This window comes from Macaca fascicularis, chromosome Y (genome assembly GCF_037993035.2).
Source record: "Macaca fascicularis isolate 582-1 chromosome Y, T2T-MFA8v1.1".
NCBI classification, from domain to species: Eukaryota; Metazoa; Chordata; class Mammalia; order Primates; family Cercopithecidae; genus Macaca; species Macaca fascicularis.
Window position 1 is genome coordinate 6,493,682 of NC_132903.1, and position 25,456 is coordinate 6,519,137.

A 25,456-nucleotide genomic window follows, 5' to 3' on the forward strand; every position below is an offset into this window, starting at 1 on the left:
GCAGGAGAATCACTTGAACCAGGTAGTCGGTAGTTTCAGTGAACTGAGATCACACCACTGCACTCCAGCCTAGCAACAAAGGAAAACTGTGTCTCAAAAAAAGAAAACAAACAAACAAAAACAAAGAAAGAGACATAGAAACATACCCATCAGTGTTACTCTAGAGGGTTCTGGTTCCTGTTTTGCTCTTGGCAGTGCACACTTGTTCTTGTCCACGTTATCCTCCATCTGTCCACATGATCAACCATCTGTAGATCCACCACCAGTCAAGAATCATGCCAGGTCAGAAGTACTAACTGCAGGTCAAACTATGCTATTTTGAAATGGAGTTTTTTGGTGTTCTTACTCAGACTAGCAGTTTTCCTTTGTGGAAGAACTCGCTCAGTTTCCACTGTGGGTGAAATATTTCCTTTATGTGATCAAGATTATCTCTGTCCATCAGATACAGCATTGAGAAACCCTTTCACAGGAAATGGGGTTAAAAGTGATTGGATATCTGGAATTCTTTATTTTGTTTACTAAATTGCAGGCAAATATTCCTAGAACTAGTTTTGATAACCTTTTTAAAAATAGGCTTATTTGACATTGGCTGAAACTAAGACTCTAGCCCTTTACTGCTGCACCAATGAATGACAAGTCTCTGTCTCTCTTCACCATGAAATCCCTGCAGGCAAAAACCACAGGGACTACATCATGAAGGCTATGACAATTTTATAGTGGAAACCTGAGTGGAGCAGGAAGTGGAAGTACCTGATGTAGTACCCCACCCACAGGAGATGAGCTAAGGAGAACTCCGTGACACCTAACCTTGCAAATTTTCAGCCTTCTGTGTCTTGGTTTCTTCTGATTTCTTTGTTTCCTTTCTTCCTTTTAATTTAATAGGGTTTGTTGAAGATTTTCTCTCTTCCAAGTTCAAGTATTTGGCATCCCTGGGCTTTGCCCTTAGATACTCATCATAGTGTAACAACGAATGTAAGCACTGCGGAAGTAATGGTGACAATGTGAATGCTCCTTTTGGTATCAGCTTTCTCACTCTCTGTAAATCTTGGTGATCTCATATTCTTATTCTTGAATGCCAATACTTAACCCCTCTCTGCTGTCTTTACAGAAGTTCCCCGGCCTACCTCTCTCTACATGTCAAAAATTGTGGAATTGCCTTCTAGGCACTCTGTTCCAAAGTCCATTCTGCACAAGCCCAACATCTCACAGAAGGAGCAGGGGTGAGGAAATGGACCATAGGCTGACTCAATTGTAGCAATTGAAAGCAAGCTTTGTCTCATCAGCTGAAATGCTTACTACTCGAGGATGGGAATTTGATTGGTGTATCTTTACATTTTATCAAAGTGGTTTTCACCATGGAAGCATTCAGTGGTACCTCAGTGAATAATTATAATTCGCTAGGATTTCTTTTTTCTTCTTCTTCTTCTTTTTTTTTTGGAGACAGTCTCACTCTGTCGCCCAGGCTGGAGTGCAGTGTCTTGATCTCGACTCACTGTAAGCTCCTCCTCCCGGGTTCACGCCATTCTCCTGCCTCAGCCTCTTGATACATCCTGTTTCATGTATCTAGTGTGTGTATATATATAATTCAAATAAGCAAGCAAAATATTAAGCTATTAAGCTCCTATGAATGTTTTATTTTATTCTATATAAATAGAATAATATGAATAAGATGTTTTATATTATTGCATATATACATATATATATACACACAGCAGGTTAGTTTGAAGATATGTATACATATATTAAAATCTACTTTATAATTTGATATATAATAAGTACAAACTTTTATGAAATAATTTACATATGAGGAGAAGGAAGATTATTTGTACAGTACAATTAGTACAGTGAATTCTAGGAAAAAGTAAATACTCATTTCAAATCCTCATGTACAATTCAAGTAAAGAAAAATCTGGTGGCAATTCAAGTAAAGAAAAGCCTACTAATATAGGTTATGTGGTGTTGGAAAACACTTTATTTTTACAGGTACCTAGTAGGTATATGTATTTGTGGGTTATATGAGCTGTTGATACAGGCATACATGTATAAAATCACATTAAAATAAATGGGGCACACATCACCTCAAGCATTTTTCATTTGTTTTACAAGGTTTCTATTTATACTTTCAGTTATTTAAAAATATACAGTAAATTAGTGTTGACTGCAGATATCCTATTGTTGTATGAAGTGCTAGATCTTATTCATTGTCTCTAACTATATTTTTGTGCCCATTAACCATCCCCATTTCTCCATCCTTCCCATAACCCTCCCCAGCCTCTGGTAACCTTTATTCTACTCTCTGTGTCTCTGAAGGCAACCGGAAGGCTATTTTTCTTTTTTCCTTTTTTTTTTTTTTGGGAGACGTGGCCAAGGCTGACTTCGCTCAGTGAGGCAGTCTAGGCTCCATGCAACCTCCGCCTCATGGGTTCAAGCGTTTTTCCTGCCTCAGTATCCCAAATAGCTAGGATTACAGGCGCGCACCACCGCGCCCAGCTAATTTTTGTATTTTTAGTACAGACAGGGTTTCACCATGTTGGCCAGTCTGGTCTCGAACACCTCACCTCATGATCCATCCGCCTAGGCCTCCCAAAGTGCTGAAATTACAGGCATGAGCCACCCCGCCCTGGAAGACATATTTTTAAAGGATACGCTGGAAGGCTGCATTGACTGTCGCTGTTTCTGGCACACTAAATATTGCTATTTTCTGCAGTAGGGATTGCATCACTTCCATTATGCCTTCCTACTTAAGTGAAGGACTTTCTGTTCCCACTGGGCTTCTATGCTGCATCTACAGTCGGCTTTGCACTTAAGTCTGAGGTGTCAGAGCGTCTTGGTGGTGAAAGCATCTTAAGAGGTCACTGGCACTGCCGGGTGCTGTGGCTCATGCCTGTAATCCCAGCACTTTGGAAGGCCGAGGCGGGCGAATCACGAAGTCAAGAGATCGAGACCATCCTGGCCAACATGGTGAAATGCTGTCTCTACCAAAAATAGGAAAATTAGCTCTGCATAGTGTTATGTGACTGTAGTCCCAGCTGAGGCAGGAGAATCGCTTGAACCCGGGAGGCAGAGGTTGCAGTAAGCCGAAATCGAGCTACTGCACTTTAACCTGGTAACTGAACTAGACTTGGTCTCAAAAAAGGGGGTTAAAAAAAAAGAGGTCACTGGCACAAGCCCTTGTTTTGCAGTGGAAGGAGATGAAGTTCAGGCCACTGTATGATGGGCCAGAGAGCACTAGGCTAATTAGTGACCAGGGCTATAGCAGGCTCAAGTTCCCTGGCTGCTGGCCATGGCTGGCAGGATCCCAGGGCTTTTCTGCCTAATATGTGGGTCTGTTGCCTTGGACTTGTCGTATAATCATGGAAAAATGTATTTTCCCTTCAATTTTTAAATCCAAGATATTTTGGTAGTGCATGGGAAAATAAAGTCATTGAGTAAGAAAATCTAACAGATGAGCATCTTTTGATTAAGTTTTCATTATAAAATAATAGCAGGCTTCAAAACTGTATCAAAACGTATACATAGACATTAATTTTAAAGAGTAAAAAATAATCAGATACATAGTATTGTACCCACTGACAGACTGGGAAAGAGAGCATTTCCACTGTTTTTATGTATCAATGTGAGTTTGCTCCCTCTTTCCTGCCTCTCAGAGAAATGTACTTCCTCAGGATTTACCCTGGAACTTAAAATGAAAGTAGAAGAAAAAATATTAGGGCTGCAATGGACTTTTCTATACATATTTCCTGATGGAAATATTTAAGAAACTCTATAGAGGATGGATGTGTTTATGTGTGTATGTGTGTTTATGTGTGTATGTGTGTTTGTGTGTTTACCTGCACCATAGGCTTCTGTATCTTCTCCTTTCCAATGTGATTTAAAATTGTTTTGCAGTGGGGTTGCACAGAGGCTCACCATGATTGCACTGGAGTTCTAGTTGCTCCAGATCTTTCTTCAGTACTTGATATCATTGTATCAAATTTTTATTAATCCTTTTTTTATTTCATCTGCATTTCACCAACAATGAATGGCATTGAGTCTCTTGTCCTATGTTGATGTTATTTGTCGATCTGAGGACTTCTTCCTTGATGTGGATTTATGGTGGAGTAATCAACCGTCACAGATGGCTTTGAGTGTAGGCTGAACGACTAAAAATGTTGTGATCTACTTATCTAAATATAAAACAAAATTGTGGAAGCAGTTTGGGGGATTGGAGAATGAGATTTTTAGGAGAACCATAAGATATCTGTCTGACTGTATTCTTGCAGACAAGATAGTTTTGGCACTACAGGCATGGTGGAACACATCATTTTGTCAGGTAGCACTACAGGTGTATGCCTGCATGACCTTGAGTATATATGACTTTGAGTTTGGTGAGACAGATGAACACAAAGCCCAGAGAATCTGCAAATTATTTGATTTAGATTTAGAAATTGTGTTTGGAAAACATTTGACACAGAAAATCAAGCATTAGCAAGCTTTTATTATTTGCTTGTGCTAGCTTTAGATATGCAGATGATGAATAATAAGAAAGAAAGCATCACAGGTAGGGATAGATACCACCATGAAAACGTAAGCTCCTCGTGGGCAGGAACTCATTCTTTACCTCGTTGCATGAACTATGTGCCCTTATCAAGCATAATGATCTTTAAAGGATACTTCTATGATCTACAGACTTATGTCCTTCCAGAATCCACATGTTGACATTGTAACCCCAAAGTGATGGTTCTAGGAGGTAGGGACTTTGGAGATAATGAGATATTGAGAGTGGATGCCACATGAATGGCATTAATGACATTTTAAAAGATACTGCAGGGAGATTACTTTCTCCTTCCCCCTTTTCCAAAGTCATAAGGAAAAGTCAGCCTTCTAGGAAGCGGGCCCTTACCATACACTGAATCTACCATGCCTTGATTTTGGATTTCCATACACTGAATCTACCATGCCTTTATCTTATCTCCAGAATGATAAGCAATGAATGTCTGTGGTGTATAAGCCCCCACCACCCACCCCAGGCTATGGTATTTTGATACAGCAGCCTGAAAGGACTAAGCCAACTTCTATGTTTTGGTGTTGTCTTATTTCTTTGGTCAGTGTAGGATTTTGCTGTCTACATAGTTTTCTCTGGAAAGATGTATGCTCTATTCCTAATGATATATTTGGCCTTCCTATCTATGGAATATCCTCCTATTCAATCAGTCTTGGTAACATATAAACAATTAACTCTACCTTTGGGTTTAGTTTGGGTTCTGCTAGGTCCTCTGCTGAAAATTCTGGTTTCTACCATTATGGCTCATGCATGTTTCTGACCTATTAAACTTCAGTGGAATAACAGAAATGGAGAGAGAGATGATGGAATTGATACGTTAAGCTGTGATATGGTGCAAGACCATCTTGAAGATAATATGTTTGGTGTCTTCTTTCTCTTTTTAAGAGTTGAGGCCTTGCTACATTGCCTAGCCTAAACTCAAACTCCTGGGCAAGTGATGTTTGTGGCTCAGACTCCCAATTACCTGGCATTACAGGTATGTGCCACCATGCCTGGCCACATTTTTACTCTCCAATTGCTTAATATATAGTAAAGATAATGGTTCAAGGTGGTTCATTTTTTGTGTGTATTCCAATAACATTTTATTTATTTATTTTTTACCTTGAACATATTCAATATTTATGTGACAAGTTTTTATAATTTCAACTTTTTTTGATTATGGGGTATGAGTATAAGTTTTTTTCTCTGGGTGTATTGGATGGTGCTGAGGTTTGAAGTACAGTTGATCTGTCATACACGTTTGGAACATAGTACACAATAGATAGTTTTTCCACCTTTCCCTCTCTCTGTCACCCCCATTTAGTAGTCCCAAGTTTCTGTTATTGCTTTATGTCCATGAATACCCAGTGTTTAGTTTTGACTTATAAGTGAGAACTTGTGGCATTTAATTTTTTGTTTCTGAATTAATTTGCTTAGGATAATGACTTCCAGCTGCATCCATATTCCTGCAGAGGACATGATTTTGTTTGTTTTTATGGCTGAATAGTATTCTGTTGTATGTATGCCACAGAATATTCTTTATTCAAACCACCATTCGGGGGCACTTAGGTTGATTCCATGTCTGCTATTGTGAATAGTACCATAATTAGCATACATGTGCATTTGTCTTTTTGTTAGAACAATTTGTTTTCCTTTATATATATGTAAAAAAACATTAAAGGGATTGCTAGGTCTATGCTAGTTCCTCTTAAGTTCCTTGAGAAATCTCCATACTGTTTTACACAATGGCTGAACTAATTCACATCCTCACCAACAGTATATATAGCCTTCTCTGCAGCCTCAAAGACACCTGTTGTTTTCGATGTTTTATAAATAGCCATTCTGACTGGTGTGAGTTTTCATTTCGCATTTCTCTGGTGCAAAATGGTGGATTTTTAAATGAGATTTGATTTTTAAATTTAATAGAAACTGCATAAATGACTGCAAAGAACTCTTAAGATATGACGAAAGACAAATTGGATTGTAATCTCCTTTATAAAGAACAGGAAATAAAGAGGAGAATATTAAAATATCTACACATACAAAAATAGATGAATTGGCAGATTGCTGGTGTTGGATGCATGTTGAGCAGGGAAGAAGGACATGTGTGTGCGCGCCTGCATTCATGGCCATGTGTTCGTGTGGGTAACAGCGTAGAGCTTTGGGCTTCAGAAAAAAAGATAAGCCACATCCCACTCATGAACCCTAATATGTTGTCTTCTCTAGAAACAAACGAAGAGGGAAGCCAGAGATGTCTGTATCTTGCATAGTTCTGGGAATAGCTATTCTAGACTTTCCTAGTGAAGAGCGTAGGAGGATTGTTGTTCAAGCTCAGTAATTTGGGCAAGGATCAGATTCTGTTGCTTTTGTTTTCTGGATGCTACATAATGAATGTGAGATGGAAGCAAATGTCTCAAGTGCTCCTTGTTCTCAGAAACCTCCTGACAGCAGACATCTCAGTGGGCCCAGACGTTCAGTGTGACTGTAAGTAAAACACAGGGAAAGGTGCTCTTTCTCAGTTATCCTATTTTTTTAATGCAACTGCAAATCTTCCTGTTTTCTAATATATTCCAAGCCTTTGAAAGACAAGGCCATAAACAGCCAGGAGATGTGATTTTATTCATGATAATGCCCAGATACCAAAATACCTGTGATCAGGGCTCACCTTAATTAAATATCTATCTTAAAATTAAACCAATCTCAATTTGAGAAATTCATACTTTGGGGAGAAATTTATTACAGTTTTTATTCTGAACATTATATTACCATAGGTTTAAATAGTGAAAGCCTTGCTGTAATTACAGCCTGAGTCACAATAATTTCCCTGCAGAAAATGATTTAAAATACCGAATCAAGTTACAAACTGGTCAAAAATGCCATTCTGAGATATTATTTTTTATGCAGTCCTTGCAGAGAAGACATGCCATATAGTCCTTCTTCATTCCCAAAGCATATATATATACACACACACACACACACACATACACACACACACATAAATATACAGTGAAGGTACAGTTTTTACCTTTGTTATCAATACTTTTTATCCATTAAAAATTTTAGAAATGATTTTGTGGCATCCCTTTTTATCTTAGGAAAATTAAAAATTTCTCTCTCAACTTACCTGTGAATAACCACATTTCATCTCTTGTGAAATCCTTTTTAGTTTGTGAAACTCACATGGGAGATCTTTTAATTTTTTGCCAGCAAGAATGTAGGCTGGTTAAATTTACAGTGATTCTTTAATGATGATAATGTACATTTGATTGATAACAGTAAGAAGTATCGATAGTACCAATATCAATATTTTTTGTAGTGCTAAAAATTTACAAGTTGCCAAAATATTTAATTATTTATTTTTACTATACATTAAGTTCTGGGATATATGTGCAGAATGTGCATGTTTGTTACATAGGTATACATGTACCATGGTGGTTTGCTGCATCTTTCAACCCATCATCTAGATTTTAAGCCCCACATGCATTCAGTACTTGTTCTAATACTATCTTTCCCCTTGCACCCCATCCCCCAAGAAGCCCCAGTATGTGATGTTCCACTCCTCCATGTCCATGTGTTTTCATTGTTCACGTCTCACTTATGAGTGAGAACATGTAGTTTTTGCTTTTCTGATCCTCTGTTAGTTTTCTGAGAATAATCATTTCCAGCTTCATCCATGTCTCTACAAAGGACATAAACTCATTATTATTTATGGCTGCATAGTATTCCACGGTACATGTATGCCACATTTTCTGAATACAGTCTATCATTGATGGGCATTGGGGTTGGCTCCATGACTTCGCAATTGTAAATAGGAATGAAATAAACATATATGTACATGTGTCTTTATAGTAGAATGATTAATAATCCTTTGGGTATATATTCAGTAATGGGATTGCTCAGTCAAACGGTATTTCCAGTTGTAGATCCTTGAGGAATCACCACACTGTCTTCTACAATGGTTAAATTAATTGACACTACCACCAACAGTGTAAAATCGTTCCTATTTCTCCACGTCTCCAATATCTGTTGTTTCCTGACTTTCAATGATTGCCATTCTAACTGGCATGAGAATGGCACACTTCTCACTGTGGTTTTGATTTACATTTCTCTAATGACCAGTGCTGATGAGCTTTCTTTCATATGTTTATTGGCTGCACAAATGTCTTCTTTTGAGAAGTATCTATTCATATATTTTGCTCACTTTTTCCTGGGGTTGTTTTCTTGTAAATTTGTTTAAATTTCTTGTAGATTATGGATGTTATCCCTTTGTCAGATGAATAGATTGCAAAAATTTTCTCCCATTCTGTAAGTTGCTTGTTAATTCTGATGATAATTCCTTCTGCTGTGCAGAAGCTCTTTAATTAGATCTCATTTTTCAGTTTTGTTCTTGTTTCCATTGCTTTTGGTGTTTTAGTCATGAAGTCTTTGCCCATGCCTATGTCCGGAATGATATGACCTATGTTTTCTCCTAGAGTTTTTATGGTTTGTTGTCTTATGTTTAAGTCTTTAATCCATATTGAGTTAACTTTTGTGTAAGGTGTAAGGAAAGGGTTCAGTTTTAATTTTCTGCATATGGCTAGCCCATTTCCTATTAAATAGGACATCCTTTCTTTACTGCCTTTTTTTTTTTTTTTTTCAGGTTTGTTGAAGTTCAGATGGTTGTAGATGTGTGTGTGTTATTTCTGAGGCATCTGTTCTGTTCCATTGGTCTATATGTCTGTTTTCTTACCAGTACCGCACTGTACTGGTTACTGTACCCTTGTAGTGTAGTTTGAAGTCAGGTAGCTTGATGCCTCTACATTTGTTATTTTTGCTTAGGATTGTGTTGGCTATGTAAACTCTTTTTTGCTTCCATATGAAATTTATGGTAGTTTTTTGTTTGTTTGTTTTTGTTTTTTTTAAAATCCTGTGAAGAAAGTCACTGTTAGCATGATGGGAATAGCATTGAATTTAGAAATTACTTTGACCATTATGACCATTTTCACAATATTGATTCCTCCTATCCATGAGCATGTAATGTTTTTCCATTTGTTTGTGTCCTTTCTTATTTTCTTGAGCAGTGATTTATAGTTCTCTGTGAAGAGGACCTTCATGTGCCTTGTAAGTTGTTTTCCTGGGTATTTTATTCTCTTTGTAGCAATTGTGAATGGTAGTTCACTCATGATTTGTCTCTGATTATCTATTATTGGTGTATAGGAATGCTTGTGATTTTTGCACATTGATTTTGTATCCTGAGACTTTGCTGAAGTTAGTTATCAGCTTAAGAAGATTTGGGGCTGAGACAATGTGATTTTCTATATATTCAATTATGTTATCTGGAAACAGAGACAATTTGACTTTCCCTCTTACTATTTTAATATCCCTTATCTTTTCTCTTGCCTCATTGCCCTGACCAGAACTTCCAACACTATATGGTGAATAGGAGTGGTGAGAGGACATCCTTGTTTGTGCCAGTTTTCCAAGGGAACGCTTCCAGCTTTTACCCGTTCCTTATGAGGTTGGTTATGGTTTGTCATAAATAGCACTCATTATTTTGAGATATGTTCCATCAATACCTAGTTTATTATTTTAGCCTGAAGGTGTGTCAAATTTTATCGAAGGCCTTTTCTGCATCTATTGGGATAATCACGTGGTTTTTGTCATTGTTTCTGTTTATGTTATGGATTATGTTGCTTGATGTGCATATGTTGAACCAGAGCCTGACTGGATTGTGGTGGATAAGCATTTTGATGTTTTGCTGGATTTGGTTTGCCAGCATTTTATTGAGGATTTTTGCACTAATGTTCATCAGGGATATTTGCCTGGTATTTTATTTTTCTGTTGTATCTTTGCCAGTTTGTAGTATCAGGATGATGCTGGCCTCATAAAATGAGTCAGGGAGGAGTCCCTGTTTTTCTATTGTTTGGAATCATTTCAGAAGAAATGGTACCAGCTCCTCTGTATCGCTGGTAGAATTCACCTGTGAATCTGTCTGGTCATGGGCTTTTTAAACTTGGTAGTCTATTAATTACTGCCTCAATTTCAGAACATATTATTGGTCTGTTCAGGGATTCAGCTTCATCCTGGTTTATTCTTGGGGAGTGTATTGTGTCCAGGAATGTACCTATTTCTTCTAGATTTTCTAGATTTTTTCTGTAGAGGTGTTTATAGTATTCTCTGTTGGTAGTCTGCATTTCTATGGGATCAGTGGTGATATCCTCTTTAACATTTTTTATTGTGTCTATTTGATATTTTCTCTTTTATTAGTTTGGCTAGCAATACATCTATTTTGTTCATCTTTTCCACAAATCAGCTTTTGGATTCATTGATTTTTTTTTTTGAAGGGTTTTTATGTCTTTATCTTCTTCAGTTCTGCTCTAATCTTAGTTCTTTCTTGTCTTCTGCTAGGTTTTAAATTTGTTTGCTCTTGCTTCAATAGTTCTTGTAATTGCGATGTTAGGGTATTCATTTTACATCTTTCCTGCTTTCTCCTGTAGGCATTTAGTGCTCTAAATTTCCATCTAAACAGTGCTTTAAATGTATCTCAGAGATTCTGGTACTTTGTGTCTTTGTTCTTATTAGTTTCAAATAACTGATTTATTTCAGCCTTAATTTCCTTATTTACTCAGTAGTCATTCAGGAGCAGGTTGTCAGTTTCCATGTAGTTGTGTGGGTTTGAGTGCGTTTCTTAATCCTGGGTTGAATTTGATTGCACTGTGGTCTGAGAGACTGTTTGTTATGATTTTCATTCTTTTGCATTTGCTGAGGAGTGTTACTTCCAAATTTTTGGTCCATTTTAGAGTAAGTATGATGTGATGCCGAGAGAAATGTATATTCTGTTGATTTGGGGTGGAGAGTTCCGTAGATGTCTCTTAGGTCTGCTTAGCCTGGAGCTGAGTTCAAGTCCTGAATATATATGTTAATTTTTTGTCTCATTGATCTAATATTGGGAGTGTTGTGGTAAAATCTCCCACTATTATTGTGTTTGAGTATACTTAAGTCTCTTTGTAGGTCTCTAAGAACTTGCTTTATGAATCTGGGTGCTCCTGTATTGGATGCATACATATTTATGATAGTTAGATCTTCTTGTTGATTTATCCATTTACCATTATTTAATGCCCTTCTTTGTCTCTTTTGATCTCTGTTGGCTTAAAGTCTGTTTAATCAGAGGCTAGAATTACAACTCCTTCTTTGCTTTCTGTTTGCTTGGTAAATATGCCTTCATTCCTTTATTTTGAGCCTATATTTTACTTTGCCCATCAGATGGCTCTCCTAAATACAACACACCAAAGGATCTTGACCCTTTATTCAATTTGCCAGTCTGTGTCTTTTAATTGGGGCATTTAGCCCATTTACATGTAATTTTAGTATTGTTATGTGTGAATTTGATCCTGTCATTATGATGCTAGCTGATTATTTTGCACATTGGTTGATGCTATTTCTTTGTAGAGTCATTGGTCTTTACATTTTGGTAGTTTTTACAGTGGCTGGTATCGTTTTCCCCTCCATATTTAGTACATCCCTCAGGAGCTCTTAAAGGCAGAAAAATCCCTCAACATTTGCTCCTCAGTAAAGGATTTTATTTCTCCTTCAATTATGAAGCTTAGTTTGGCTGGATGTGAAATTCTGGGTTGATATATTTTTTCTTTAAGAATGTTGAATGTTGGCCCCCACTCTCTTCTGGCTTGTAGAGTTTCTGGAGAGATATCCACTGTTAGTCTGGTGGGCTTCTCTTTGTAGGTAACCTGATCTTTCTCTCTGGCTGCTTTACCTTTTTTCGTTCATTACAACCTTGGTGAATCTGACTATTACATGTCTAGGAATGTTCTTCTCAAGGAGTATCTTTGTGGTATTCTCTGCATTTTCTGAATTTGAATGTTGGCAGGACTTGCTAGGTTGGGGAAGTTCCTCTGGATAATATCCTAAGGAGTGTTTTCCAACTTGGTCCCATCCTCCTCGTCACTTCTTGGAGCCTTTTTTCATTCATTTTCATTCTTTTTCCTCTAGTCTAGTCTTCACACATTATTTCATTAAGTTGATCTTCAATATCTGATGTCCTTTCTTCCTCTAGATTGATTTGGTCATTGATACTTGTGTACGCTTCATGAAGTTTTCATACTGTGCTTTTCAGCTCCATCATGTCATCTACATTCTTCTCTAAAGTGGTTATTCTACTTAGCAATTCCTGAAAATGTTTATCAAGGTTCTTACCTTCCTTGAATGTATTAGAACATGTTCCCTTAGCTCAGAGGAGTTTTTATTACCCACCTTCTGAAGCCCACTTCTGTCAATTCATCAAACTTTCTCCATCCAGTTTTGGGCCAGTGCTAGTGAGGAGTTGTGATCCTTTGGAGGAGAAGAAGCATTCTGGGTTTTTTTTGTTTTTTTTTTGTTTGTTTGTTTGTTTTAGCATTTTGGCATTAGTTTTTCCTCATCTTCATGAATTTATCTACCTTTGATTGTTGATACTGATAACGTTTGACTGGAGGCTTTGTGTGGGCATCCTTTTTGTTGACATTGATGTTATTCCTTTCTGTTTGTTAGTTTCCTTTTAACAGTCAGGCTCATCTTCTGCTGGTCTGCTGCAGATCCTCTCCAGACACTGTTTGCCTGAATATCACTAGCAGAGGCTGCAGAGCAGCAAAGATTTCTGCCTACTTCTTCCTCTAGAAGCTTCATTTCATTGGGCCACATGCCAGATGCCAGCTGGAGCTCTCCTGTATAAAATGTTGACCCCTCCTGGGAGGTGTCTCCCAGTCAGTAGGCAAGGGGGTCAGGGAACCAACTGAGGAGGCAGTCTCTTCCTTAGCATAGCTCATGCGCTGTGCCTGGAGATCCACTGCTCTCCTCAGAGCAGTTTAATTCTGCTGAAGCTATATCTGAAGCTGCGGTTTTCCCTAGGTGCTCTGTTTCAGGGAGCTGGGTGTTTTATCTATAAGTCCCTGACTGGTGCTGCTGCTTTTCTTTCAGACATACCCTGCCCAGTGAGGAGGAATCTAGAGAGGCAGTCTGGCCACAGATGCTTTGCTGCACTGTGGTGGGTTCTACCGCAATTCCAGACTGCCTTTTCTAATTTGTAAGGGAAAAACCTCCTCCTGGAGCCTCAGTAATGGCAAATGACCCTCCCTCAACCAAGCTTGAGTGTCTCAGATGAACTTCAGAGTAGTGTGCTGCCAGCAATAATTTCAGGTCATTGGATCTTAGCTTGCTGTGTACCATCAGGGTGGAAACTGCTGAACAAGACCACTTGGCTCCCTGGCTTCAGCCCTCATTCCAGAGGAGTGAATGGTTCTGTCTCACTGGGTTATGAAGAAAATCTGCTGCAGCTAGCTTGGTGTTGGCCCAAATGGCTTACCAGTTTTGTGCTTGAAACCAAGGGCCTTGGTGGTATAGGCACTGAGGGAATTTCCTGGTCTGTGGGTTGCAAAAACCGTGGGAAAAGTGTAGTATCTGGGCTGCATATCACAGTCCCTCATGGTTTCCCTTTGCTGGGGAGGGAGGTACCTGACCTCTTGCACTTCCAGGGTGAGTCAGTGCCCCATTCTGCTTCTTCTCACCCTCCGTGGGATGCATCCACTATCTAACCGGTTCCAATGAGATGAACTGAGTACCTCAGTTGGAAATGCAGAAATCACCTGCTTTCTGATTTCCTCACTGGAAACTGCAGAACAGAGCTGTTCGTATTTGGTCATACCACCAGATCCTCTCTAATCTTCCATCTTAGTATATTTTCACACACACTCATATACATACACACACACACATACCTGGCAGCACTAATTATATTCTCTAAATGTACCTACAGATACTTAATCACTTGCACGGTCACTATCATTTTATGCTTGATGGCTTAGACCAGTAATGCTCACTTGTGGGTGGTTTTGACCACCAGGGGTCATTTATCACTGTCCGAAGACATTTTCCGTAGTTAAAACTGGGTAGGAGGTGCAGGGGCCACCATCATCTAGTGAGTAGAAACTGGGGATGCTGCAAAATACCATACAATGTAGAGGCAGCATCTCCACAACAAAGAATCATGTGGTTCATATTGTCATTTGTGCTGATATGCTGTAATGCTGGACTTCAGATTATAGCATTTTTTTGCAAATTTGCTAAATTTCAAAAAATGAGGGAATAAAAAAAGATAGCTCTCAACCTAGGAATATTGTGAATGCCTAACTTAGATTTAGGAACTGTACAGGTGCCCTTGGGTCTATCTTCTTTGTGTGCTGCTAGTTTATAATCATTTACTACCCATCAGGACCTTGTGGGTTATAGATTTAGACAGGGGAGGGATTTGACCATACAACTGGGTCAGGTATAACAAATATGTGACTCATAGTCTCACTCACATAGAGTTTGAGAATTTAAGGCATGGGCTAGAATTCCTTATGAAACTGACTTTATAAACCTGGGAACACAACTTTCCACTGAATTCCACTTGAGCTATCTGTTTCAGTGACTGTGCAATACTTTGAGGTTACATACTATCTCATTTAATCCCAACCTGGGATAGTGTGTAATACCAAGTTATTTATAACTATGTGGGATTAAATTAGATAGTATGTAAAATGTCAAAGAGTAGATTGGTAAGGTGAGGCCTAAAGAATTTCAATGACCTGCGGCCATCCTTTTTGATACTAACAATAAGCTAATAGCAACTTGTGTCCCTGCACCCAGAAGTCTTTCTGGCAGGTCTGTGTTGAACGTGGCAGCATGTTGTCTACATTGACGGTATCTTCTGTGCTCTTCAGCCTTTGCCTATATGTGCTCCCTTCCTGCTCTGCACAATTTCATGAAGCAGGTGGGACACACTATTTTACCTTTTTAAGCAGTCTGCAGAGGTTGGCTTGCTTCCCTTGGTTCACACAGATAGCATCCCAGGATACAGGTTTATCTGAATTACAAGTTAATGACCTCACTGCTCACAATAGCAAAGACATGGAATCAACCTAAATGCCCATCAATGGCAGACTGGATAAAGAAAATGTGGTTTATATATACCATGGATATATGTAATATCCATAAATAGTGATAAAAAATAATGAGATTATGTCCTTTGCAGGAACATGGATGGAACTGGAAGCTATTATCCTTAGCAAACTAATGCAGAAACAGTAAACCAAATACTGCATATTCTCACTTTTAAGTGGGAGCTAAAGATGAGAACTCATGAACACAAAGAAGGAAACAATAGAAAAAGGAGCATATTGGAGGGTGGGCAGTGGGAGGAGGTAGAGGATTAGGAAAAATATTTATTGGGTACTAGGCCTGGTACCTGGGTGATGAAATAATCAGTACAACTAACCCCTGTGACAAAAGTTTACCTGTATGGCAAACTTGCACAGCTACCCCTGAAGCCAAAATAAAAGTTTAAAAAAAAATTGATGATCTCACCTATTCTCATGGGGAAGGTTCTGAAAGTAACAGCTACCTCTAGTTAAAAATCTTTCAGGAAAGAAGCAAACAAACACGACATCACCTTTTTGTTTTTCTTGTCTGTCTCTTAATTATTCAGAAATGGGATTGCTGTATGGCAGACATCCAAATGTTGTCTACAGTAGAATTCAGAGATAGAAGCAAACACTTGAATCAGTCATGTGGTGAGATGCTACTTGTCACTTTCAAAGTTACAATCCAGATTTTCAGTGCATTTTCATCCAACTCTGGTGAACTTTTCCCAGGATGTCATGTACTATGGAATTTCCCCCCAAGGTATTATTATTCTGTGATAGATCCAGTTCCAATATGTTTCATTATAAAACAAGCCATGTGATGTATTCTGTTCAACTGATTACTTAAATGAAATGGATAACTATTTCCGATGTAAATGCTCTGAATAACCCACAAATTCCTCGGAAACACATTTGCATACTTTGAGATGACGAACACTCTAAATGCACCCTTCTTGTGACACCTAGTGAAATGTTTTCTGTCCCTAGAAGATCATTTAACATACTGTCCATTGCTGGACAGCATTCTTTTATTGTCACAGGAGCAGCGATTTCTCTAGCGATAGTCATATTATTCATGTAGAGACAAATTGAAGTGGTGAACCTTTAAAAGTTGACTCCAGGCTCAGTGAGAAAGTAACTTAAATGTAGCCTCAGCTTTTTTAAATGGGCTACAGGGTGATGACGATACCCTCTCAGGCATGCAGTGGCTTACTGGAAAGTCAGGATAATTGCATCAACACTTTCAATTGTGATAGAAGTCTTCAAGAAACCAGCACTGCAGCATGTACTTGAAATGCACCATCTTGTACAGTTCTTTTTTCCAAGAAACTGAGATTCAAAACAGTGAAATATGTAGCATAAATATATATATATATGACCTTGACTAGAACAAGGAAAATTCGTGTCCAAAGACTGTACTCATTTATTTGGTGATTTTCCCCTAGTGGCATGATAAATCTCCACATCATGATGATGAATTGGCCTGAATAGATGCTTCTGTTTTACTCCTACTTGAAAACTTTTAGATCTGCAGGCATATCCTCTTACGAAAAAGTGAAAGTTGCCTTAAACATTTGATAAAAAGTTATTTTGGGAGTACCCAAGTTTGATAACCAATCTGGTAAACAATAGTGAAATTGGTAGATGTCCTTATTATCACCTGCATAACCTGTATAATTCTTGAACATCTGTTTGTTCATTCAACACAGACGTGCTGAGTATTTTCCAAATGTCAGGCATTGTTCCTGGTGATAGGATGTACAGCCCGAATTAAGAAAAGTGATAGACACTAGGCATGGTGACTCACGCCTATAATCCCAACACTTTGAAAGTTTGATTGATGAGGATCTCTTTAGGCCAGCCTGGATAACATAGGGACACCTATGTCTGCAAAAAATCCAATGAATCTCCTGGACATACTGGTGCATGCTTGTAGTCCCAGCTACTCAGGAGGCTGAGGTGGGAGGATGGCTTTAGCCCAGGAGTTGGAGGCTGCAGTGAGCTGTGACAGCATCACTGCCCTGCAGCTTTGGCAATATAGCAAGACACCATCTCCAAAAAAAATTAAAAAATAAAGACAAGTGATGTTTTTGCTATTTCTGACTATATGGAGATGGCACTATACACATTCCTATACAAATGAATAGGAATTTCATAGAGAGATGTTGAGGGTTTCATGGAAGAGCCAGGCAGTGTTCTAGGTGGTCATTGTGTGGCTTCATTATTCTTGTCTGCTTTCTTACTCCTTTAGGTTGCATTGGAGTTTTTGAAAACCTTGTCTCTTTGCAGGCTCGCCTCTGAACTTTGTCTCCTTGGAGCCACCTCACTGATACAGCTTCGGATGTGGATGTGGATTTGAACCATGTCGCGGCCCCGGGGACTGCTATGGCTCCCTTTGTTTTTCACCTCCGTCTGTGTCATGTTAAACTCCAATGTCATCTTTTGGATAACTGCTCTTGCCATCAAGTTCACCCTCATTGACAGCCAAGCACAGTATCCAGTTGTCAACACAAATTATGGCAAAATCAGGGGCCTGAAAACACCGTTACCCAGTGAGATCTTGGGTCCAGTGGAGCAGTACTTAGGGGTCCCCTATGCCTCACCCCCCACTGGGGAGAGGCGGTTTCAGCCCCCAGAATCCCCATCCTCCTGGACTGGCATCCGAAATGCTACTCAGTTTGCTGCTGTGTGCCCTCAGCACCTGGATGAGAGATTCTTATTGCATGACATGCTGCCCATCTGGTTTACCCTCAATTTGGATACTTTGATGACCTATGTTCAAGATCAAAATGAAGACTGCCTTTACTTAAACATTTACGTGCCCACGGAAGATGGTGAGTACCTCATTGGAACAGAAAACAATGCCTCTTGCACAGGGTGTAGAGACATTTGCCAGGAGGGTTTTATAGTGTCTCGTGCATGATCTTTTCTATAACCTGTTTATTTTATTTTAATTTATTTTTCATATTCCAAATGCGGTTCTTGCAGCAGCTTACCCTGTGTTCCACTTGTATATATTGGACCATCTACTGGATGGACAAAACTATCGATAGCGACTTTAATTATTTTCATATATTGCCTAATTAATGTTTTATAGTTTTATTTGCAGATGAAAATTAATATGAGCATATATTGTTGCATGTTATACCTGAATCATCTGTAAAGGAATGAATCTGTAGAAAAATAATAGAATTAAGGACACTCTCATGTTCTAGTTTACAAACTGAAAGATAGAGAAAATAGTTCTTTATGCCATAATGACTTGAGATATTAGCACCTTGAGTTTTCAAAGAAAAACTTTATTTTTTTAAATATATAAGCAAGAGGTAGTTCATACAATGGTTGTATTTCATTGTTTAGAATCCATTTTCTTAATGTAAATTTGCACTTTGTTTTTTTCCAGTACCCACTACAATCAAATGATAAAATATAGTCAGATGATTCTAGCTACATTAGAGACTAATGTGTTTGTGTTTTTAAAAATTTCCTCTTTTTTCTATAAAACACCAATGAAAGTCTGTAAACACAATAACATTTAATATGTTAACCCAATGCTAATAAAACATGAACAGCTTTATGTGTATATAGTTTTCAAATTCAGATTTCCTAGGAAGAATAGTCAACTGAAGTTTAATTATGGGTCATTCACTAAGTGAATGAACTCTGCATTCACAACAACATATTGAAATGTTGGCATCATGCTGATTCTCTCCAAAGACTTTCTCTTAGGCAGTATCTCAATTCGTATCAGTGCTTTTATTTAGCAGGATAGATAGTAATATTATTATTTGGAATTCAGAATTCTGCTCTGACCACTCAGAATCTCTACTTTTTTTGCTTAGCTTTGTCTTTCTGCCTTGATCAGAACTGCTAAAATTTCTACATTTCTGCTTTCATAAAATGTGTAGATATATTTAAAAATGCAAAAATGGGACTTTATTTCAGGTAAGTATTTATCTTTAAATTTAAGAAATAACTTGAATGAGAAAAAGTTTTGGCAATTTCTTTGTAGTACAATAGTTTTATGAAACATAAATTATTTTTCTTTAGAAAGCAGTATTTTTTACAATTCCCTTTAAAATAAATCAGGTCTTGCTGAAGGTGAGTCTTTTCATTGAAATTGTCATCATGATCTACTAAGTTTAGTCTTGAGTCTTCATAACTAATTACAAATTTCTATATTTGTAATTAGCGATACCTTACCAATTTCTTTATTTAAATTTTATAGATTATAAATTTCTCTTTGCTGTCTAGATGACAGGTTAATTAATTAACTTAAATTACATATTTAACCTTTTGATAGGTGCTCAAATAAGATCAAAATCAGTCCAGCCAGTCAGAAGCTCTAGTGGGACACATGGGACGTTGTTGACAAGGAACAGTTGGAGACCGAATCTGCATGCTCTGTGTGTGTGTGTGTGTGTGTGTGTTTGAGAGAGAGAAAGTGTGTGTTTGTGTCTACATGTGTCAGAGAGAAAGAACCAGAGAAAAAGATGGGGGTCTTTTGAGGAAGCAATGCAGAATATGGCTTGGTAGCTTGATTAAACATAAGTTATGAAAGTCAAGCTGAGAAGTTCCAGTCTCACATACTAAGTTTATGTCAGTTCATACATGAGCGGATGGCACTACAATTTGAGATTTCTCTTGATCACCAAAGAGACTGAACACAGAAAGGCAATCTATGGAAACACTTCAGGATTTTAATGAGAACCTTTGGTATTGTTAGAAGTGAGGTTAAAAAGTAAGGGAAAAATAAAAAGACACATTTAGAAGTACTTGCTCAGACAAGATGTTGTATTAAATATAAAACTTGGAGGAGAAAAAGCCATAAGCAAGTCCAGGTTGCCTTGAGGAATGGACAGAGCCAAGGAACTACTTCCTGAGTGACCTACACCTGTACTATTTCTCTGTATCCCTGGACATACATCTTAAGGTCTTATTCTTGAAAGATTTCAGGTGCAAGGAGCCCTTCCATTCTTCATCATGGGACTAAAAACACTGGGAAATATAAAGAAAAATATAAATGAAAGTCATTATTGCCCAAGCGAGGTGGCTAATACCTCTAATGTTTAGGAGGCCGAGGTGGGTGGATCACTTGAGGTCAGGAGTTTCTGACTAGCCTGGCCAATATGCTGAAACCTCTTCTTTGACAAAAGTACACAAAATTAGCTGGGTGTGGTGGTTCATGCCTGTAATCTGCGCTACTCAGGAGGCTGAGGCAGGGGAATTGCTTGAACCTGAGAGGCAGAAGGAGGTTTCAGTGACTCAAGATTATACCACTGCACTCTAGTCTTCGTTGCATAGTGAGACACTGTCTCAAAAAAAGAAAAACAGAAAAGAAAGTCACTATCATTGTCTCTTCCATTGTAGGATAACAGCAAATGCCATTATAATTTCTAGAGACCTTAAATTCTTTTTTTTTCTAGCAATACAATTGAAAAAGGAAGATATTTTAAAAAGAGCAGACGATTGAATGCAAGGTGTCTGTGTCGTCTTTTTCCCCAGGATGAAACCTGAGACTTTGAATTCTATTACTTAAGTAAACATGCCACGATTATTGATTTAGGACCTATTCAGTGAAACTTGGAGCTTTGTGATGAAATGTAAACAGACATGACATGGACATTGACCTGCAGAAATTTGGATAGTTAGTAAACATAGAGGTAGATAATAAGCCATAGCATCCTAGTGAAGGAACGAAGAAAGTTCTGTGACAGTTCAGGGACAAGTTTTGTTTTGAGGAAATCTGGATGGAAGCTGTAAATTGTTGAACTGTGTCCTGAAGAATATTTGGGCTATAGAAGGGATTCATCTGTTAGGATCTGATGAGTGGAACATTAGAACACACAAATCTATGTTAAGCAGCTACATGCCAATCGTTGCTGTTACTACTACTTAGGTGTTAAGTGTGGCATGGTAACAGAAGCTCTGCTTTACCATGTGCTGTTTCTGTCAGTGCCATACCATAAAAGCTCTTTTATTTATTATTTATTTTTTTTTTAGAGACAGGGTCTCATTCTGTCACCCAGGCTGAAGTGCAATAGTGCAATCATAGCTCACTGCAGTCTTGACTTCCTGGGCTCAGAGAATTCTTCCATCTCAGCTTTCTGAGTAGCTGGGACTACAGATACACTCCGCCACACCTGGCTAATATATATCATTTTATTATTTTGTAGAAATAGGGTGTCGCTATGTTGCTCTGGCTGGTCTTGGGCTCAAGTGCTCTCTCACCTTGGCCTGCCAAATTCTGGGATTACTGGCAGAAGCCTTTGGACTGGAACCATAAATGTTTTTATGTTATCCAGAGCTGCTGACCATGGCAATTTGTGGGGTGGACAAGCTACTTACGATGAAAGGGTGGCAGATGAACAACAGGGAAAGAAACTAGAAAGTCAAATAGTTTTGCTAGTGTTTTCACACACAAGAATTGAATTCACTTCTCTTATAGACAGCACTGGATCTAATTCAAGATATAATTTATAGTATGATTTTCATCCTTGAGTATCTCCCATCTTTTCAGGAAGTCTTACACACTTTTCCGGCATTTCTGCATTAGTCAAGGGGTGTTGGACTGTATCCAGCTGATAGAAAATAACCTAGCCTCAATCTGGCATTGAGGGAAAAATCGAAATTTATTAGAAGGGTTGTGAGATATCCAAACTTACTGCAAAGGTCGAGAAATCAGATTGGGAGAAAGGCAGATATGCAGCTAGACTTTGGAGTCACCTGGAAGCAATGAATCTAAGGACATCATCAATCTTATGTCTGTTTCTTTGCTTCTTTCTGGAAATAGACTTGCTTTACATGGCATGTAAATGGGTTCTCTGCAGTTTTCATTAGATGTATTTTGTTTTTCTCAATACCACCAGTGAGGGACAAAGTTCCATAATTCCATAGTAAAAATCCCTGGCTCTAGTTTTGATTGGCTCATTTGGCTCAACAGTAAGAAGAGATAAAACTAGGCTGCTCTTGGGCATACAAGTTGGCAGGGGGAGAAGGACAGTTCTCACCACAAGGTGTCTGGAATGAGTAGGCACTACTTCACTTCCCTGTCCAAAATATTTTTGAGGAACATTTATATGCCAGGCAAGCCTTAGAGACTGAGATTACAAGAGATACAAGCATTTCTAATTTTGAGAGATAGGTACTTATAGGCAGAAGAATCATGGTCCTTGAGAGATGTGCATGGCCTCCCTCCTGCCTTCACCCCTCATTCCTGGAACCTGGGAATAGGTTACTAGGCATGGCACCTGACTTCTTCAATATTCTGCTTTAAATACTTACTTCAAATGGCAAAGGTGATTAAGATTGTAGATGGAATTCTGTTTCCTAATCAGCAGACCTTCCAATAGAGAGAATTATCCTTGGTTATCTGATTGAGCACAGTATATTAACAGAGACCCTCCTGTGTGGCTCAAAAGGAGATTAGAGTTGGAGTAGAGTAACACAGTGTGTGAGAGAGATACCTGGACATTGCTGGCTTTGAGTATGAGAGCCAGGATCAAGGAATGTAGGCAACAGCCTTTAGAAGCTAGAAGAGATAAGGAAACTGATTCTTCCTTAGAGCTTCCAGAAAGGAGCCCAACAGCCCTGCTGACACCTTGATTCTATCCCCATGGAAGAAACTGTGACCCGTGGAAGAAACTCTACCTTTGGAAGAAACCTTTGCTCTGTGGAAGAAACCTTTGCTCCGTAGAAGAAACTCTGAAGAAACTATAAAAGAGTAAATGTGTATTGTTCCAAGCTTATTAAGTTTGTGGAGATTTGTGATATTATTTGAAATTCATAATGAAGTATTACTCTGAAAACAAAGTTCAGAGTCACTGAAGTTGTTAGGTTTCTAGCCTTCTGACCCCATCTCCATTCTGGGATTCTACTTCCAATAATTTCTAGTTGAAAACACTCTTGGGCACTTAGAGTTTTTGCCTTCCTCAAGAATGCCAAGGAGACTATACAGATTATTCTTTTAGGGCAGATATTTGCCAGATATTTAAAAAATTTCCCTTCTAAAATTTCAGTGATAGTTATTTGTCTCTGAGCTGGATCTTGCATTGTTGCCCAGGCTATAGTGCAGTGGCACAGTCATAGCTCACTGCAGCCTCAAACTCCTAGGCACAGTGATTCTACCACTTCAACCTCCTGAGTGTCTGGGACTACAGACTGGTACTATATTAAGCTTCAGAGAAGAAGCATGTCATGTCCAGGTTCCCACAAATTAGAAAATGGTGGAATATATGTGTGTATATATATATATATATATATATATATATATATATATATATTTTTTTTTTTTTTTTTTTTTTTTTTTTTTGAGAAGGAGTTTTGCTCTTGTTGTCCAGGCAGGAGTGCGATGGTGTGATCTCTACTCACAGCAACCTCTGCCTTCCATGATGAAGTGATTCTCTTGCCTCAGCCTCCTGAGTAGCTGGGATTACAAGCATGCACCACCATACCCAGCTAGTTTTTGTAGAGATGGGATTTCACCATGTTAGTCAGGCTGGTCTCAAACTCCTGACCTCAAGTGATCCACAAAGAAACAATGAAAAAAAAAATCCCCTATTAGATTTGCATTACAATTTTCAGCCACCATGACCGGCAAGTTTTTATATTTTTTAAAGAGTTGCAGCCTTCCCATGTTGCCTAGGCTGGTCTGGAGATCCTAGCCTCAAGTGATCCTACCATCTCAGACTCCAGAATTCTGGGATTACAGACATGAGCCACCACAGTCAGGGACATTCTGCAAATTTGACATTTTGCATCAGGTTAATATAGTCCCATGGTAAATTGTCCTAAATAGCATATTCAAAAGATACACTGTTTTGACACAGGAAAGTAATAAAGGGTCATTTAATTTTTCTTTTTTTTCAGACAGCTATAACAGATTTCCAGAGAAGATGGCTTTGAATGACTTATAAGGAAGTACCCAAATTGTTATTTCCTCATCTGTCTCCATAGAGTTTCACTTGTGATGGTGGCTGCAGCTTTACATTTTGTATTTTCCTACTTACAAACACTGCTGACAAAATCTTCTGAGCACTCCACTCCTTCTGGCTACAACTTAAGCTGTGGTCACTTCTGGGCAAAATAGTTCTCTGACCTTTTGAACGTACACTTTGTTTACTCTGCCAGCCAAAACTTGTTTGCTGGAATTGGAATGACAGTTTATTCCTTGGCAGATCGATCATTATGGGCAAGTGACTCAGCTTGCATGGGCCACAGTGGCCTCATGTCTAAAATAGAGGCAGCTGAGAGGTTTAAGGTTTTAATCCATATAGAATGCTTAGTATCCAGCACACACAAGCACCTGTAATCTGATGTTAGTGCAACATCATTAATAATAGAAAACAGAACTTGAAAATTTCAGCGAAATAACATGTGTATAATGGGTCTGGAATGAATGGTAATCCAGGCATAATAAATGTTGATCATCTGTGACATAACAGTTTATTGTAATGGAGTGGTAAGCTTAAGAAATAAGACCAACAGCCCGTCATTTCCGGTGGTTTCTACTGTGGTTTTAACAAATGGGAATTTCAAGAAGAGTAACATTTTGGTTAAAAGAGCCCATTATTATCATTCTGCTTTATTTGTAACTTTACTCTTTTTGAGCTCCTGTTATCAAATGGATTTTGAGCATATGTGAATTAGATAAATTAATCACCATGAAAGGATTAGAATAACTTTTTTGAAAATTATCTGAAACCGTCAAATGGCAATAAAACTACTCTTCGTGTGTGAGATTAAAGAGAAATTAATTTTCTTTCTCTTGTCTAGACACACAAAGTCCAATTGTATGCATATAGTCACAAAATGTAGGTGAAAAATGAAAACTATGTTAACAGAGTGAGAGCGATGTTTTAACCAATCAACATCAACATACAATTGGTGACAATTACTAAATTACTCCAATTTTCATCTGGTAGTTGGATGTTTGACATTGTGTAGACATAGCTTGCCAGTAAAGATAATTATGAAAGATTATTAAATAAGGGTCTCCCTG

The 25,456-nt window shown here is 38.3% G+C and overlaps 1 protein-coding gene across 12 annotated transcripts in view; it reads left to right on the forward strand.

The window, feature by feature from the left end:
* LOC141409544 (neuroligin-4, X-linked-like) overlaps window positions 1-25,456 on the forward strand; it is a 322,452-nt gene that overhangs the window by 65,483 nt on the left and 231,513 nt on the right. For 11 of the 12 annotated variants that reach the window (XM_074030584.1, XM_074030590.1, XM_074030586.1 and 8 more), the window contains one exon: window positions 17,746-18,290. In XM_074030584.1, the coding sequence (XP_073886685.1) occupies window positions 17,819-18,290 (472 nt within the window). In that variant the 5' untranslated portion in view covers window positions 17,746-17,818. Of the gene's footprint in view, window positions 1-6,815; window positions 7,007-17,745; window positions 18,291-25,456 lie in introns of those variants that run through there. The other variant, XM_074030592.1, reaches the window with a different exon arrangement.